Source organism: Xiphophorus maculatus, chromosome 14 (genome assembly GCF_002775205.1).
Source record: "Xiphophorus maculatus strain JP 163 A chromosome 14, X_maculatus-5.0-male, whole genome shotgun sequence".
Classification (NCBI taxonomy): domain Eukaryota; kingdom Metazoa; phylum Chordata; class Actinopteri; order Cyprinodontiformes; family Poeciliidae; genus Xiphophorus; species Xiphophorus maculatus.
Window position 1 is genome coordinate 12,992,399 of NC_036456.1, and position 17,118 is coordinate 13,009,516.

Below are 17,118 nucleotides of genomic sequence, written 5' to 3' on the forward strand. Positions count from 1 at the left end.
TTTGTTTATCAATAAAAACAGCAAGATTTTGTTTTAAATGTTAGTTGTGCACAGAAATCTGGTGTTTACAGAAAAAATGTTCCCAGAAAGCTGAGTGGAAGGAAGAAAACTATTTCTGCCGATGACCTTTGGAAGGAGAGGAGGTTCATTTTGCAGCAGGACAACAATCCTATCCATACAGTGAGCTATAATGGATAGGATACGCATATTCATGGGTTGAAGTGGCCTAGTGAAAGCCAAGTCTTAAAAACAATTGAGAATATTTGAGGAGCCTTAAAAATGGATGTCCACAAAGGTTTACCATTAAGTCCGACTGAGCTTGAGCTGTTTGCAAAAAATAGAGATTTCAGTCTGCAAGTTAAAGCTGGAACAGACAAACGCTAAAAGACGTGCAGCTGTAAATAGTTCTTAGAAGTACTGACTCAGGATTCTGAATACATATGGATGCATGCAAAAGTATTTAACGTTCTTTTCGAATCCAAAGTATTTTTGAATTTGAATTACTCCTGAAAAAAATGAAAACAACTAATGAGACTGACAGCAATGCAACATCTGAGAGCTATAGGCTTGTAGAAAAAACTTATATAAGTATATGTATATATATAATCATTAGTTCTTTCAATAACTTTGACCGTATTCCCCCATAACACTCTTTTTATTTTATATACCAGTACTACTATCAGAGAGGGTAAACAGAAGCTACCACACTAATTCATAACGTACATCTTTCCTAAAAACATCAACAACTTAGATAAAAAAAGTTATCAGTTGTTTATTGATCTGAAAAACTAAACATAACAAAAAATAAAGTTTAAAATTAAGAAGTAGTTTACATTTCATAAAGATTGAATAGATGTCTTGTAGAAAATTAAAGTTGTGTGGTTTAGCATCTTTAAACTCGATAAGACAGGAAGGAAACGACGTCAATAATTGCACTATTTCGGCTGCATAGAGGAGATAATGCAAATATCTTTTGAACAGCGTTCATCATGCCTTGACCCTAGACATCAAGGTCATCATCAGGGTCCTCCTGGTCATAGTCATCATTGGCATCAGGCTCATACAGAATCCGCCCAGAACCTGGACCTGGATGGAGCAGAGCCGTTTTTCTGCAACGTTAAAAGAAAGACAATTTTACAACTTACAATATGTGCATATAGTTTTAAAAACCTTTTAAATGTAAGGACATATAACATCATTGAAGAGATTCTGACTTCTCTTTGCTGAAGACGAAAGGCAGGGTGAGTTTCTGCTTGGCCTCTAACTCTGAATCAGACAGTCGAAGGTTGAAGGTCAAGTTAGCTGTTGGGTCCGTCTGTTGACACACAAGGAGGATCAGTTTCAGCACCTGTCATTTCATGAGTCCCAACTCTGTTCAGGATGTGTTGAACTGCACCTGCTCTTCCTCTGTGCTATTGGTTTTATGTTCAGCATGGCTGGGCTTGCTCAGAATGGTCACTGTGAAATCCTCTGCGATGCAGAATATCTCCTCCTGAGGGTCAAATGAAAGCTGTCAGTAATTCAAAGCAGAATACTAGCCAAACAAAGTAGCCTACATATAAATGCTTCTTACATCTTGCATAACTTTCCCTGATTTGGAGCGCTTTGTTACTCTTGCCACCGCTTCTTTTCCCTTCACTCCAGGTGCCACGGAGATGAGAGAAGTTGCCAAGTGGCAGACGCTTCCCACGGTGCCCCTCTGATGCATATCTGTGTGGAGCAGGCCAATAACAGCTCTCACAGCTCCCCCTAATGAAAATAGAAAATAATACATCAGTGGAAAAAAGTTCTACAGCAACTTAAAGCCCCAAATGACAGAAACAAGTTGTTTGATTCACCTTTTCTTAGCTGCTGAAGTGTCTGGCAGACAGCAGGCGGAGTCTTATGTCTCAATATCCAAGACAGAGAATCGATGACGAGCACAGCTGGCTTTGGTTGTGATGTTTGTTTGACCAAGTTTGTGAGGTCCTCCAAGCTGAACTGTTGAACTGTGAAATTTGGGTGACCAGTCCACCCGAGGGGATCTGAATAGGCATTGTGAATATGTAGCCTGAAAATAAAAATATTTTTTGGTTTAATTACTGTGCTTTGAAAAACTTTTTATAAACCTTGAAGATTTATATAGTTTGTCATGATGTAACTGCAGAATTTTATGTGTTTCCTAATCTATTTGATTTCTGTTGGTTTCAATTACCTCTGAGTGTCTGAAGGTTTCAATCCATCTTTCAGCTCTTCTTCACTCACATCAAAACACAGGATATGTATAACTTCCTCCCTGGCAACAGAAAATATATTTAGAAAAAGATTATAGTTATTTTTCAGTGCAGGAATATACATTCATCCATTATCTATACTGGCTTGTTCTTGCGTGAGGAGCCAATACCTATCTCCAGCTGTCATTGGGCATAATGACAGCTGGAGGTTTTCTGGGGTACACCCCCGGAGAAAAACATAAGAATTTAATTGATTTTCAAAAACAAGATTTTAATGCACAAGTTTGAGGTTATGGCGGATTTTCTCCAATTTATCCAAGGTAATATTTCTACAGCCAGGTTCAAATATACATAGACTTAAATAATGTTTGGATAAATGGAACATAGAAATTTGCACACAAAAAAAAATCCCTTTTTATTGCCGTCAACAAGCTTCTGGCATAATTCTTACTGTTCCTATAAGAAACACTAAACTTCATTTAAATTTATAAGTTTCGAGTTGCTTTTATAAATTCTTAGACCAGTTTGATGTTACCACCAGCATGCTTGACATTTGGTGTAGTGTTGTTAGTTTTGAAAGTCTCACCTTGATTCCCCCACACAAACTTCTTATTCTTATGAAAAATGTATATTTGTTTTGTCCGACCATAAACCCTTTTTTAGTTTGTCCAGGTGGACAGCCACAGATTGAATCAAGTTGAAAGGTGTTGATTTTGGATCAGGTGGTTTCTTTTTCGATCAGTATTTGATTAGTTCTTGCTAATATTAACAGTAATATTTTTGACTTGCAGACACAATAAGACAATGATGTCGAAAAACCGGACTAAAACTCAATAAAGCAGCCTAAGATCAAACATCTGAAATGCTCTCAGCCTCCATCCATTATTTACCAACCAGCTTAAACATCCACTATTTCAGCCAATACATGTTATTGAATATCTAACCAGAAATGACAGAATTTTGCAGATTGTGACAAAACAAACAGAATGTTAATGGACGATTCATCAAGCATGAGTGTGGATGTTTGTGTAATTTTGATCCTGAGAGAATATGAAGAAATCCGTGTTAAATTCACATTTGTATTTTTTATTAGCACAGCATTGTACCTGTTTAAGGCAGCAGTGATGAAGCTCTTCAGAAGATCTCGTCCTGAGTACCTGCAGGAGTCTGTTGGTGATAGATGTTTAGCAATGCATTAGGTCAACTCAAACTGTTAGAGTGTTATTCGTTACTGCAATATTAAAAACGTTTACCTCGTATTATTAGAAACCCGCCACTCTCAATGCCTTGCAGTAATTCAGACAACATGGTTGACTACAGTGTACAAGTATCTACGGCTAATTAGCATGCTTCTCCATTAGCACATGTTTAAGCTACAGAAAATAGACAAAAACTATTGAATTAATTAAACGGAAAAACGGATAGCACCTCTTTATCATACATGTGTACATTTAAATTAGCTAAAAGCTATTATTTCTAGGTTGTTAAGCTATTTTGTTTTGCTTGGTTAGCATGTTTTGGTTGCCCACAATCATAAAACATCATATCCCATGCTTCCTATGATCATGGGTACCTGGGTAATGTAGTTTACGGGCGTTTACTGTCACTGTCGAGTGACAGTGTAAGTGCTACAGAAAGACTTCGTTACCCAGCATTCATAATTGGAATTAGACCGTAGCCGCTTCAGGAGGGTTGGTGGTAGATTGGATCAGCTCCGCGGACCGAACCCGCCCTCTGTCATCCTACCAGCCTATCCGCGAACGCTATGTAATCTTGGAAACCAATCAGAGAAGAGGAATCCCTCTCGCTGTGTTCTTCTGGGCGATCTTGTCTAACGACACCCTCCCCTTTTTGCCTCCTAGAGAAGCTGCTGCCGCGCGGAATAAAGCCCAAAGTCTAGTGGGTTTGTACACCCAGAAAGAAGAATCGACAAACTTCATGCGAGAGCTTCTCACCATGAATGTGTATATAGCATTTGTGCTAATTTGAGGATCATACACTTCCTTCTTCGCTTTAGCGATGGGTTTTGCAAATGCAAGCTCGAAATACGCGGATCTTAAAAGCTCGCCACGCTAGGCGACAGAGGAATTACTATTTTTTGACTTTTTTAAAAAAAAAAAAGTGGTTTGTTTGTGCTCGGTTAACGGCTGCCGTTGTTACAGATCTTGACCGAGGGGATCTCCACAAGTTTGGTCCTATTGTGGACCGTCTTCACGAAGACTTTCTCTCCCTAGTCCTTAGTGTCATTGGCTTCTTTTTACCCGGGCGATAAGGTGCAACCACGCCGGGGGAAGGCTGCTGCTCTCCGGCTAGCTGAGAAGCGGCTTCTCCTTGAATCGGGGCCTCGTCGGCTAGGCGACAATGCTCGACATAATGTCTGACCACCAAGGTATGTATGATAAAGATCGTTTAGAAGTGATTGCTCCAACATTTGCAGTATAACGACGTTTTAACGGTCAACAGCCGTTTTACGGGTTTTAAGCCCCGTAAGTTGTGACTAATGCTACCGCTACGTTTTAGTTGCGTAGGTAGGCTGTATTAATAGCTGTGCTCGCCTCCTGCTAATCCACTTAATGTTGTTAATGTACCGAAAAAATATAACTGCTGCGAAATGGGTGTAGTTTTAATGTAGCTACTGTAGTTTTATGGTAAAATTGGGTATGTGGGTCCGGCTAGTTAGCTAACGCGCCGAATCATACAGCTAAGGCTAAAAGCTAAATACAAGCTAATCAATAATTTGATCTCTGGGCATATTTAAATGCGCTTTCAACCAAAGTACTAATTGAAATATGTTGCCAAAAATTGCAATTTTAAAATCTGATTGGAAGTTAAGAACTGTAATAAACCAGACACGCCCGATTAAACGTTAGCAGCACCTCGCTAGCCCCAAGTTAGCACACAAGCTTCTTCTCCTTCCAACTTCCATTTCAAGAAAAGCCAGCGTGAAGTGACCGATGACCAACACCAATCCACAGCCCGAGTCCAACCGACATGAAAAGTAACGCGTGTGTCTGACTAGAGAAGCACAACTGTCTGAATTTAATGCTTTATCTTCAAACTGTTTGGCCATTTAGCTCTTTTTTTTATTTAAAAAACCTTAGTTTAAATGCCAGTAGCAGCTCCACAGAGCAAACCTATTGATGATTGCCTGCTGATTAAATCCACATACATAAATATGGTTGACATGAACATTTTGATGTGAACTAGAGTGGCTTAAAACGACTCGCAGACACTGAATAGCTGACCTCCGTTGTGGTTGTTCGGGGGTGTTACTATTAGCTAGCGCTGTCGCCTGCTGGATTTCTTCGGTTTTGTGTCGCAACTATTCCCACCTCTCGGCGCTGTTGTGAGTTTAAAGTTACTAATCGAGCCAGACTTTTAAATAAAGCCCTTCATGCTTGTCGTTAATAATCCCCATTAAGTTATTAGCCTGCTAATGCTAGTGTTAGTTCACTCGTCTTGCAGCGCTCCTTCAGGCAACAATGTAGTGTCATTTTGTGTCACACAAGCGGGCTCGGTTGCAATTTAAAGGAACGTTTTGTTTGTTTGTCTCCCACAGATTCACTTTTGACGTGTAAAACGGAGCCCTTGGTGAGCCCATTTATTATTATGGTCATTCATTTGGAGTTAGCTGTAGGCTGAAGCTTGACGCTGATGAGATTTACTTCCTCTAACAGCAGCCTTACTATTTTCTGTAGCCCCCAGAAAGAAAAAAGAGGACTGTTGAGGACTTCAACAAGTTCTGCAGCTTTGTTCTGGCTTATGCAGGCTACATCCCCAGTCCAAAAGAGGTGAGCTGTTTTCTTTTTTTCTTCATTTATTACACCATTACTACAAATGTTAGCTAGCTGTGTTTCATTTGATCAGTTTGCAACACACGAAGATGCACACAAACTCTTCTGCTGTTGTAGTTCCATAGTATTTGCTTCAGCATTTGTTCCTAGGAGACCTAAAACAGTTGTCCAAATGAAGCCCTCGGTGTCCGATTCCCCGCCTGATTAAGACGTGTCCCTGCTTCAACAAATCTGATTCAAATAAATGAAGCAAGTGTGGCAGAGGCCCCCGGTAATGACCCATTAATAAAAATCAGGTGGGTTACTGCTGGGAAGCATCCTAAGCACTCTGGATTCTGGCCCTCAAGCACTGAAACGGTGCACAGCTGTTTTAGGAGACTTTAGACGCTAAAGTGAGTTAGTTTGTCTGCTGGGATGGACAAAGCTGCCAGGGTGACGTGTTTTTACAGAAAGGTGTTTTTTTTTTTTTTTTTTTTTACATTTGCAGCATCTTAAAAAGCAGCTCTCTTGTAGTTAAGTTGAGGTTCTGTAGTTTGCCAACATGTCCTCTGAAGGGTGGGAGTTTAAATACCAGCTGAGATATTTTCAGTGCTGAAGTCTGGGTTTGATTCTTTTGGAAATATAAAATTATGAAAAATGTATGTATATTTCTTTTTTCTTTAACTCCAAATTTGTGATCAGGGATTTTGCCTCCAGTTTGTTTAAATGGTGCCTGACTTTTGACTTGTCTTTATTAGAACTTTATTTGTGTAACGGATTTCTATTTTTGAGTTCCTGACAAAGGACCCACAGATTACTGCACATTCGTTGAAAATAAGAGCTGCTTTCGTTTAGTCAGGATCATGAATTAAACCAGAGTTTTTAAATGGCACTGAGTTGTCTGGTCTAGATTCCATTTTAACCACTGAATCTCCCGTTTTTGTGTTTTTACCAAATCTCGTCGTTTTTAGACTAATCCAGTGATTTATCAAGTCTGTTACTCTAGATGCGAATGAAAGCAGTGAAAAGCATCTCTAACAAACTGACTAAGAGACAACTTTCTCATTGTGCTTTTTGAGATTTGTAGGATTTGATATGTTTTGCAGCTTAAATGTCCAGTATGATCTAAAAGGTCCTGGGAAAACTCTTCACTTTTCCAGTTTGATGAAATACGGGATTTAGAAATGAAAAATTTCAACGCTGCAGCATGAGAATCGCTTGGGATTCACAAGCAGGAAAGTTGAGACCTAGAAAGAAGCATCACTTAAAACGGATGGTTTTTTTTTTGTTTGTTTGGTTTTTTTCCAACAAAACCTTCAAATGTAGCATTAGTGCCTCCTGTTTATGAGATAACGGAGACGAACTCTTAATATTCACGTTTGATCTGCAGGAAAGTTCCTGGTCTCCAACTTCGTCCAGCTCGGCGCACAGCTCAGGGCTGTCGGCGGACGGGGGCGGCGGGGGCAGCAGCTCCATTGGCAACGCCTGGCCGGACGGGAGCTCCGACATCCACACCATCCACACGTTTGTGCGCAAAGCCCGCGCGAACAAGGGCAAGAACATTCGGCGCATGCACTCCGACAGCGCCCTGCTGGACAAGATGCGCCTCAAAGACTCTCTGTACGACAGCCAGGCCAGCGCCAAGGCCGAGCGCAAGAAGGACAAGAAGCTGAAAAAGCTGTCTCTGGGCTCGGCCACGACGGCGCCGGACAGCGGCAGCAGCGAGGGCGAGAAGCGGGCCCGCATCAAGCGCAGCAAGAACTCCTCCAAACAGCCAAAAGCGAAGAAGCTGAAGAGCTCCGCCGCCCAGAGCGAGACGGACTCGGAGACGCGGAATTCGCACGCCGAGGTCCGAGCCGCCAGGGAGGAGCTGGCGTCTCACGGCGGCTCCTCCTCCAGCATCCACGGCCTGGGGAAGCCCGACGAATCCATCAGGGAAGCGGAGATGAGCTCCAGCGAGGGCGAGACATGGATCGCAGACGAAGATATCATGGTGGAGTCGGGTACGATAACCGATTATTTTAGTAATCGACCCATCTCTGGATTAATCTGATCAAAAATGGCACATCCTGCAGGTTTTTCAAACCTTTTTTTTTTAATTCAGTATTAGATGTAAATGAATAATCCAATTAGTTTTTAATTAAGAAAGTAAACATTTTATTGGCTAAGATACAATAAGAGCTTTCCGTTAGTAAATCTGAACCGGGTGAAGCTACAACTGTACCACTGCAGGAGTTTTGGCAAAGATCTTAACTGCAAAATGTGCACATTTTTGCCCAGTTTTTAGCTTAATTACTGCTCTGACTAATGATTGTCCACCTGCAGTCCAGTCTGCATACTCCAGTTGACGATTAACCAGTTGCTAAATTGGTTGATGTCCACTAACTACGATCTCTCAATCTACTACCGCAGGCGACGACTCGTGGGACCTGATCACCTGTTACTGCGGGAAGCCGTTCGCCGGGCGGCCGATGATCGAGTGCAACCAGTGCGGCATATGGGTGCACCTGTCGTGCGCGAAGATCAAAAAGTCCAACGTTCCCGACATCTTTTACTGTCAGAAGTGCAGAGACTTGCGGCGGTCGGGACACAAAAAGGACACCTAAGAAGGACGTTCTCCGCTGTCCTCTCGACAACTCACTTAACTCCGATGCCTACAGCCAAAACAGCCTAAATTCTCACCTGGGAGGCAACTGGTTCTGCAGTTGCACAAATTATTTTGACAATCCAAACAAAACAAAAAAAAACAACAAAAAAACAACATATCTATTTATCCCTGGCGTGTTTTTTTTTGTTTCTTTGTTTTTTCCCACCCCCATTTCTTTTTGCGGACTGTGAAGAACCGGTGGCAGTAGAGAGAACCATTTGTTGCTTTATTAATTCCCACACTAATTGGCTTTGTGCATATTTTGGACTTTTTTTTTTTTTTTTTTCCTCCCGAGGGTGCTATTTTTTCCCGACTTGTAAATTTGTATCTAAAAGAATACCAATCCAAGTTAGACGTATATTTCGCATTGACTTAAAATTGTAACTTATTGTATAGCTCAAAAGGAAAAGGAAATTGTCACTCCAGTTAATTTGCTTAAATTATGTCACGGATGTTCGACGGGCAGCTTTTTTTTTTTTTTTTCCCCCCCTCCTGGAAGTTTAATTTCAGAGGCGCTTTATTTCAGTCAGTGGCGCTCCCCGAACGTCGGCGTATAAAGTTCTCGCTTCTCTCACGCAAGAGTTGATTAATTTATTAAAATTTGCAAACTCATCGCAGTAGGTATGTTGCATATAGATCTTTCTTTTTTTGTTCTTTCTTCCCAGGAGTGTTGAGAGAGGGGAAAAAAAAAGTAAAAACCCAGATATGTTTCCACTGACATTCACTGAGTTGAATGTCTTTGGCTCATTAATCCGTCATCAGTAGCCAACTTGCTTTTGAACGAGATCCACAGAGGAAATCTGTTCAGCTTGGTTGTTTTTGAGTGGGTTTTTTTCTTTTTAATCATCTCATCTTTATAAGAGTTTTGGTTTGTTGTTGTAAAGCACCTGGTTGCGGCTCCTTGTGTTGTCAGGGTTGAGCCTGGGCTCGTTTATGAACGGCTGTAAAATATGTTTTATTTCATATAACTGTTTTATTCCTTGGCTTTTTGTTTCTTTCCCGTCAAGTGGGAGCAGAGATGTGCCCGCTTCAGGACAAGAGATCGTCTCGCCTAGAGAACAAAGTTGTGTACAAAAGTGTAAGTTGAGGCTGCATAGGTTGTGGCGTTGTTTATTTTCTACCCATTGTATTTCTTTGTTGGTTGGGAGAGTCTTAGCAAGTCTCCGGGAGTAGTTGCGCTCTCTGTACAACTTCAGTTCTGTGTACATATCCTGTTCTTCGACAACTTGTACATATGTGAAAGTGAAAAGAGAGAATACCCAAGCAAAGTCTATATTTTCTGCAGTCCGATATTGTTTTTCTTTAACTGTAGCTCGAATAAAAAAAAAAAAAAAAATCTTTGGGATCTTAAATCGTGTGCTTTCTTTCCGTACCAATAACTTCACACACACACACACACTGTAAAACCATTTTTATTTTTAAATGAGTTTTAGGCGCACAACAAAACAGTTATGCTTGTCCTCTGCCACTAGAGGGAGATGTTTGAAAAGAATCCCACCTTAGTTTGGTCATGAATTAAATACAAATAGTTGAATAAATACAAAAGATAGCTGCAGAAAAATCCTGGATCCTGGAGAGGTGTGTCAGTTTTCCCCATAGACAGGTTTCTTTTCCTAATGGGGGGAAAAAACAATTAGTACACTTTAAATATTTTCTTTTTTTATTATGCGGAAGAATCGCTGGGACTTTTAAATAAGGTAAAATTCATCTATCTGCTATTACTATTATAACAATCTTGGTGTCATTTCTTTTTTTAACTGCCACACCAATCTACTGTTTATACGTACTGAAATCAAGTGATGTAGTGAATTTCCTAGTGGAACAAATTTAACTCAGACTAAACAAGTAACTACCAAGAAAACTAAAAATGTTTGCAGTACAGGAAATAGTTTGGGGATTTAAAACAGGGTCCAAATATGAAGGTCGTCTTAAAGAGCTATTCCTGTATGGTCTTCATGAAATATAGGGGTGAAATATATTTTCCCAACTCCAGTGAAGCTGGGGCTTTAATTTGCTTTACTTGAAGGTTTTCCGTCCCATATTTAAAGAAAAATCCCCCTTAAATTTCTCGATTTTTTTTAAATTTACACTTCAACATACTGAAATTGAAATTTCGCAAGTTGCAAAATTTGACAGCTTTAGAAAAATCCAATTTTTACTTTGAGTTCATTTATTTAGTCAGGGACAAAAAGTAAACCAAAACAACCACAGCCCTAACAAAGTAAGACATCTCTAAAACAAACGGAGCTGGAAATATGTTTCTAGGAACTTTTAATTAGTGCTCCGTGATTTCCCTGTGGGATAAACATGATGCGACACAGACTTATCTTTGCCGCTGTTCAAAATGGCAAAGACGAGCGAGCATGCCATTCAGATACGACATATCTGAAAATAATTGCTCGGTTAAGCATGCCAATATTGGATCAATAATTTAGAAGTTAGCTGGAAAAGTGACGAGTCTGGATGAGGAGGCACGTTTATGTCGCCGCCATCCAAAGATAGGACAATAAGCATCAAGTCGTTGTCTTAGGAGTCATCAAAAAAAATATTTTAAAGCTTTTGTGTGCATCAGTACGACTCTGTATAGAGATATGATTTCTTACCTTTCGGTTTCGAGAGCTGGGTATCTGAAAACGGCCAATGGAGTCCAGAGGAGCGATTTTCCTCCTGAAAGTCCCCAGAAAGGTTAAATTCAGCTCAGCTAAAAACGATTCATCCTGTAGTTTATTTTCCTTTATGCAGTTGTAAACTTCAACTTAATCCTGTCAATCTACAAAAGCAATACTTTTCAGGATGTCATTCCACCTCTATACTTTTTATTTGTTGTAGTGTGCATGTTTGAAGTTAATTGTCTTTTTTATTTTTAACATGCACTCACAAAAGGACTTCCTCCTGACAGAATAAACTCAAACAGCTGTCTTTGGGTTCCACCCGAACCCAAAGGCACTTCCTGCGTCCTCACCTCTTGTCGTTGGCTTTGTGGTTGCTCAGGTTCTGGTTCCTGTTCTGGCTCTGCACAGAACCGGTCAGCGTTGGGTCGACGGGGGTCTCGGAGGGATCGTCCACACCCCTCCGTACCTCTCCTGCGTCGCCCACAGAGAGGTCCCCCGTGTCCACGGCATCGGACAGGTGGTGAAAGACCTCGTGGTCCGGCCAGTGGACCTCCTGAGAGCAGAAACCAAGACGTCACCAAATCCCTGCAGGTGTTTGGGTCTGACTGTTCGGGTGTGTGAGGCGGGGAATCTCACCCTTTTGGGTTTTCTTGGTATCACAGCAGCAGAAATTTGCTCTAACAGCATGAAGAGAGCAAGCAGTGGAAGCACACATCTGGAGCAGATCATCTGGGAGGAGGAATTCATGCACATGCATCAGTACAGGAATCAATAGAACGAGGCATAAATATGAAGGCGCTCACCTTGAATAGTCTCTTTAGGTTTCTCCGCTCAAAGATCTGGACTGCAGCTCTGCGGGGTCTGTGCTGCTGACCAGTGTGGAGGCTATTTGTAGGCCTGGACGCAGGGTGGGTTTATATTATGGGACTATAATGGGGCTGTTTAGGGTCATTGTTTGTGTGTGTTCAGACAAACCAATTAAATCTGCCGCCTTACTGGCCGGTGTTTTCAGGATTTTTTTTTTAAAGTCTCTACAGTTGGTTTTTGGATGATGACAACATGCCTCAACACACGTACATACATGCACATTACACACCCTCAGCGAGGACAGATGGCGGCGCGATAAGGCCACATTGTTGAGGATGTTGTTACTTTCTCCATCATGGGTTCGCCTGGAGGCGCTGTGTTGACCTCAGGCCAGTTTCAGCTGGTTTTATCCTTTAATATAAACCCCCTGCCAAATATTAGACCCACACTCACACACACATGCTTGAGTTTTGTCTAGTTTTTTTTTTTATCTATTTCTTTAATACGATCACTGTTTTCCCAAAATTGCAGACACTGACGTTGGACGAGAAAGCGTAGCTCTCAATCTTCGCTCTAACTCATCCCAAAGATGTTTTTTTTTATTGAAGTCAGGATGCTTGACCATACACCTGACTGGCCACAGCATCACAGGTCCTCCACCATACCTAACAGTGGGGATAAGTTGCTTCACCGCATGTCCATTCGGTGTTAAACCCTCAACCCACCTGGAATATTTGTTGCTGAAAAGCTCAAACTTAGTCTTGTCTGATGGAAGCACATCACGGTATATTTTAGCAGACAGTTGATGAATATGTTATGGATAACACACAGTAAGAGGGCTGTGTTTACAGGAAACCCTTTTACTGGAAGGACAGACAAGTACAACATTACACCTGACAATCTGGTGGGCAAATAAATACCATCTAACAGCTGCTAATGGTTATGAAGAGTCATGGGTTAATAATTAGATGTTAATGGAAACTCTGATCAACTATATAAATAAATAAAAAAAAAGTTAAATTTCATTGATTTTCATAAATATTGAAATACAAGCAACTACTTTTAATGTAAGATATTTTTTTAGTGTACTTAAATTAAAAGCTGCCAAAAACAAAGGCCTCTTCCCTCTACAACTGATTTTTAAAAATAATTTATTTATTTTACATGTACCTAACCTGTCCTTGTCAGTTTCTGCATTAATAACAGAACAGCTGCAACGTTTCTACATCTCTGCAGTTCTCTCTTTTTTTTTAGGCATCATATTTATTACTGAAATGTTCCTATTATGACAGAAGTCAGCATAATCAGCCGTTCTACAAAAATGCACGTAAAAAACTAAGCAGGTGGAAGGTGGTTGAAAGTGACAGTGAGTGGATCTGGGCAGCAGATGTGCAAGTTTCTGTGCAAGATTTTTTTTACAGAAAACTAATCTGATTAAAGAAAACAAGCATTAATGCGTGTATTAGTTTGTAAACCTGTATCGCTAATCACTGAGGTTTTTATTTGGTTTTATTGTCTGCACTAATTCTGCATTAGAAGAAGTCAAACAAAAGCTCTGGGAGATCGGAGATAGCACCAGGATGTCAGTGTGTGTGGTAATCTGGTGGACTCTGCAGATCACCACCCAACGCAGACCACACACACACACACACACACATACACACCCCTCCTTCTCCTACTCGGTTGTCGCCGGCCTGCTGCCTATGTCTCCAGAAAACAAAACAGAGGGGAGACAGAGCAGCCAGCCTGGAGGGAGAGATTGGCGGAGGACGGGGCAGGCCGGGGGTCCGCTCCCTGGGTACGCTGGCAGAGACACGTTTTCACTTTTCCTCTTTTCCCACCCTGTCCTAATTATTGCTATTTTAGGATATCAAGACCCTCCAAAGATAGAGCAAGTGCTGATGGATGAGGGGAGAGTAAATAAACCGTAACAGCATGTCGGCATGGGGCAGAGGCCAGATAGGCTGCGCTGATTACCTCCGTTATCAGCGACAGGCCTCATTAGGAGCCTGAGGTTGGGTGTGGGACATGCGTTTTGTTTTATTACAACACACAGACGCAAAAAGATGAAGATGTCGGCTCAGAGATCACTCTGAGGTTTGGCTTTTAGCTCAGAGGTCAGATAAAGATTCGTTTCATGCATTTAATTCAATTTTGATCATTTGATCCAGTGTAACAGTGAAAATAAAGTTTGGAGACCAGAATTAGCTGAAATAATACCTGAAGAGACAACAAGTTATTCAACAAAGACTCTGACTAACTATGTTTGTTTATTTATTTTTTTAAAAAGTGAATATTTAGGAATAAAAAGGAAAATTAACACATTTTGAAAATAACTTTGAATTAGAACAAAGAAAATTATATATACAGTATATACTGTATATATATATATATATATATATATATATATATATATATATATATATATATATATATATATATATATATATATACAATCTAGCCATTGAGGAAAATTGCTTTTTTGAATAAAAAAAATAAGCAGCTGATATATTTTTCTATTCTCATACTTATTCACTACTCTTTTTCTTTTCTTTTTTTCATTCTTCTTTTAATATAAAAAGAAGTGTTTAGGATGGAAATGTAGCCTTTATCTCTGCACTCTCCAGGGTTCAAAATAAGTTTTACTGAGTGTCTTCATATGACTGTATGAATATGAATCCATCGCATCAGTCTCTATCCACGTGCTCATGGATTTCTTTTTTGTTTAATGAGCCATGCATGTGTTTGTTGTTTGTGTCCTCGTTACTCCGCCCCGGTCCAGTTCCCTATAAGTACCACACACTGCTAATTATAGCAGCAAACACAGACTCCCCTCTGCAGACGTGAGCATTCACCAAACAGATCGACACGAGGCAGAGCATCGCCGTGGAAACATCTTGCCAGTAATTGATGGCAGAAACACTGACAGGGAGTCCAAGAAATTAAATGAGATCCCCTGTTAAAGCTGATGATTTGTATATTAAGAAATAGCCAGGATGTTTTGTTAAAGCAAGAAACAAACATGCAAGACTAACACCCCGAATGCGTGTTTTTTTTTTAATGATTATTCTGAGTGCACCCATGCTCAATGGACTTCTTTAATTTACGTTCATCATAGTCTTTGTCTTGAACAGGTGGAAAATCTTCCAAAATCAGTACTTTAAACCTTAATAAAAATGGTAGGGGACTGCACTCTAATTTCCATAAAATTACTTTACACGTCTTTTGAGACAAGAAACATTCCCGATTTTCATCACATCCGTCTCTTCGCATGGAGACTGATGTGAAAAGCAAAGTGTCTTTCCGTCAGCTGCCTGCGAGTGTGAAGCAGCAGAGTGGGAAGGGAAGTGTTGTTATTTTATGCTCCGTATAGCCAGAGAAACTTAATTACTCTGCCTCTGATAGCTCATAAAAAGGTCTTTTAACTACGTGACATGCATAAAATTAGCAGATTTGAAACTAACCTTTCAAAACCTTTTAGACCTTAGACCAGTTACCACCCTACATGCAGCAGGTATGATGTAAGTTAAAACCTCTTCTGTTGGATAATCGGTGAGTTTTACGTATAACTTTACTTTTGCAGGGTTTGTTGTTATACATTCCGATTAATTTTATATAGAAGATGTATATTTTTCAGTCTTAGATCTGAAACTATCGTAAGACTTGTTAATATGAGCAACATTAAATCCTGGTGGTTGTCTTCTCATTTTAATGTAATACACGAAGTATATGTAGGACTCACTGAAGTTGTTGATTGGTCATCATATGCGTTTGCTATAACACTGCATGTCTATGCTTGACTTTCTGTTGCAGCTTCTGGTTTTGGTGTTTCACCCCAACATTGTCAGAGAGCCCCATCTGGCCTCCTGATTGGAAGTATTTTGTCGGCAAGCCTGGCAACTCCCTCGATGTTGCAAGCAGTAACGCAATTCGCTATTATCAGCCCTCCTGTTAAAGCTCTCTCCAAATAAATGGTTGCCAGGGAGATGCGGTGGCCTGACGATGCTGATCCTTGCTGCAGTTCTTGAACAGTGAGTTTTAGAGATTGTTTTCCTCCTATTCTGGCATTCTCACTGAAACAATGTAAACTTGGGTTTTCATCCAAACTTGTGCGCAACAGTTTCATCTGTTTTAAAGTTTTTAATTACTGCACTAATTGTAGATATGGGTAAGGTTATATCTTCTGGTCATTTTCTAACACTTAGGCTACAGCAATGGAAAGGGTGGATATGGATTAGAAATAGTTCAAATTAAACATAAAAACAAAGTTAAATAAAAATAATGCTAAAGTTACATTATTTCTTAGCATTTTCAACAGTGTGAGATGAGACAAACAATAAAAGATCATTTAATTTTAAGTATTTACATATCTTTAGCGGAGCTGAAAATAAATGGTTCTGTGATATAAATGAATACATAGTGCTGTTTAACTGAAGTGTCAGTATATTTGCAGTGTAAAATGTGACTTAATGTTTTTATTTTGGAAATTAAACTGTGTTGGCAATAGTTAAGAAAGCTTACTTATTTCTCTGGACTTGGTATAATACATGTTGTGGGAACTTAGCACTGAAGACAATGCTGAAACTTAATTGTTGTGCCTCAAATGTATGAGATATAATGTCAAAAATTATTAAAATACACTCGTTCCTCTTGATCATAACCAAAGACCATAGTCTATAATATATGGCCTAGGCAGCAATTCTCAATTCTCAAAAAATTTCACCTTGGTAGTGTGTTTAGTTTTGGAATCCATGCCATATTACTTGTGGATATAATTACATCAGTAACCTTAGAGGTGAAAGAGAACCAGAAATTCACTTACAGTCCAACTTTAAGTAATGGGAAACCCATTAATCCACATGACGACATGATGATTCAATCGGATTAGGATCGAAAAGGCGCCATGGCGCCATCTTTCACGGAATGTGAAAGGGTTGAGTTTCTGTTTTCTGAAGTTCTGGTGACCTCTAGTGGATGTTATAGCAATGTGACAGCCAGATGAGACAGCAGCTTCCTGCAGCTGCATTCAATTTGTGCGAGAAGGCCACCTCCACCTCACAGTTTAT

The 17,118-nt window shown here is 40.1% G+C and overlaps 2 protein-coding genes across 2 annotated transcripts; one reads left to right on the top strand and one right to left on the bottom strand.

The window, feature by feature from the left end:
- Positions 1-640: 640 nt before the first annotated feature.
- On the bottom strand, positions 641-3,786 carry elp5 (elongator acetyltransferase complex subunit 5). The gene is made up of 8 exons (XM_005804784.3): positions 3,467-3,786; positions 3,320-3,380; positions 2,195-2,275; positions 1,839-2,050; positions 1,574-1,749; positions 1,397-1,492; positions 1,215-1,315; positions 641-1,109 (listed from the first exon to the last, which is right to left on the bottom strand). Exons 1-8 carry the CDS (start codon positions 3,519-3,521, stop codon positions 1,001-1,003), a joined length of 891 nt encoding a protein of 296 aa, XP_005804841.1. The 5' UTR covers positions 3,522-3,786; the 3' UTR covers positions 641-1,000.
- A 273-nt stretch (positions 3,787-4,059) lies between these two features.
- On the top strand, positions 4,060-9,032 carry phf23 (PHD finger protein 23). Its single transcript, XM_005804785.3, has 5 exons — positions 4,060-4,602; positions 5,773-5,804; positions 5,912-6,004; positions 7,377-7,989; positions 8,399-9,032. Exons 1-5 carry the CDS (start codon positions 4,575-4,577, stop codon positions 8,590-8,592), a joined length of 960 nt encoding a protein of 319 aa, XP_005804842.1. The 5' UTR covers positions 4,060-4,574; the 3' UTR covers positions 8,593-9,032.
- Positions 9,033-17,118: the final 8,086 nt, after the last annotated feature.

Coding starts and splice junctions, on each gene's coding strand:
- elp5 (XM_005804784.3), bottom strand. CDS start 3,521: ATGTTGTCTGAATTACTGCAAGGCATTGAGAGTGGCGGGTTTCTAATA. Junction 2,276..3,319: donor ATCACTGCTGCCTTAAACAG/GTACAATGCTGT, acceptor TTCTGTTGCCAG/GGAGGAAGTTATACATATCC. Junction 1,110..1,214: donor TTCGTCTTCAGCAAAGAGAA/GTCAGAATCTCT, acceptor TTAACGTTGCAG/AAAAACGGCTCTGCTCCATC.
- phf23 (XM_005804785.3), top strand. CDS start 4,575: ATGCTCGACATAATGTCTGACCACCAAG. Junction 4,603..5,772: donor CATAATGTCTGACCACCAAG/GTATGTATGATA, acceptor TGTCTCCCACAG/ATTCACTTTTGACGTGTAAA. Junction 6,005..7,376: donor ACATCCCCAGTCCAAAAGAG/GTGAGCTGTTTT, acceptor TTTGATCTGCAG/GAAAGTTCCTGGTCTCCAAC.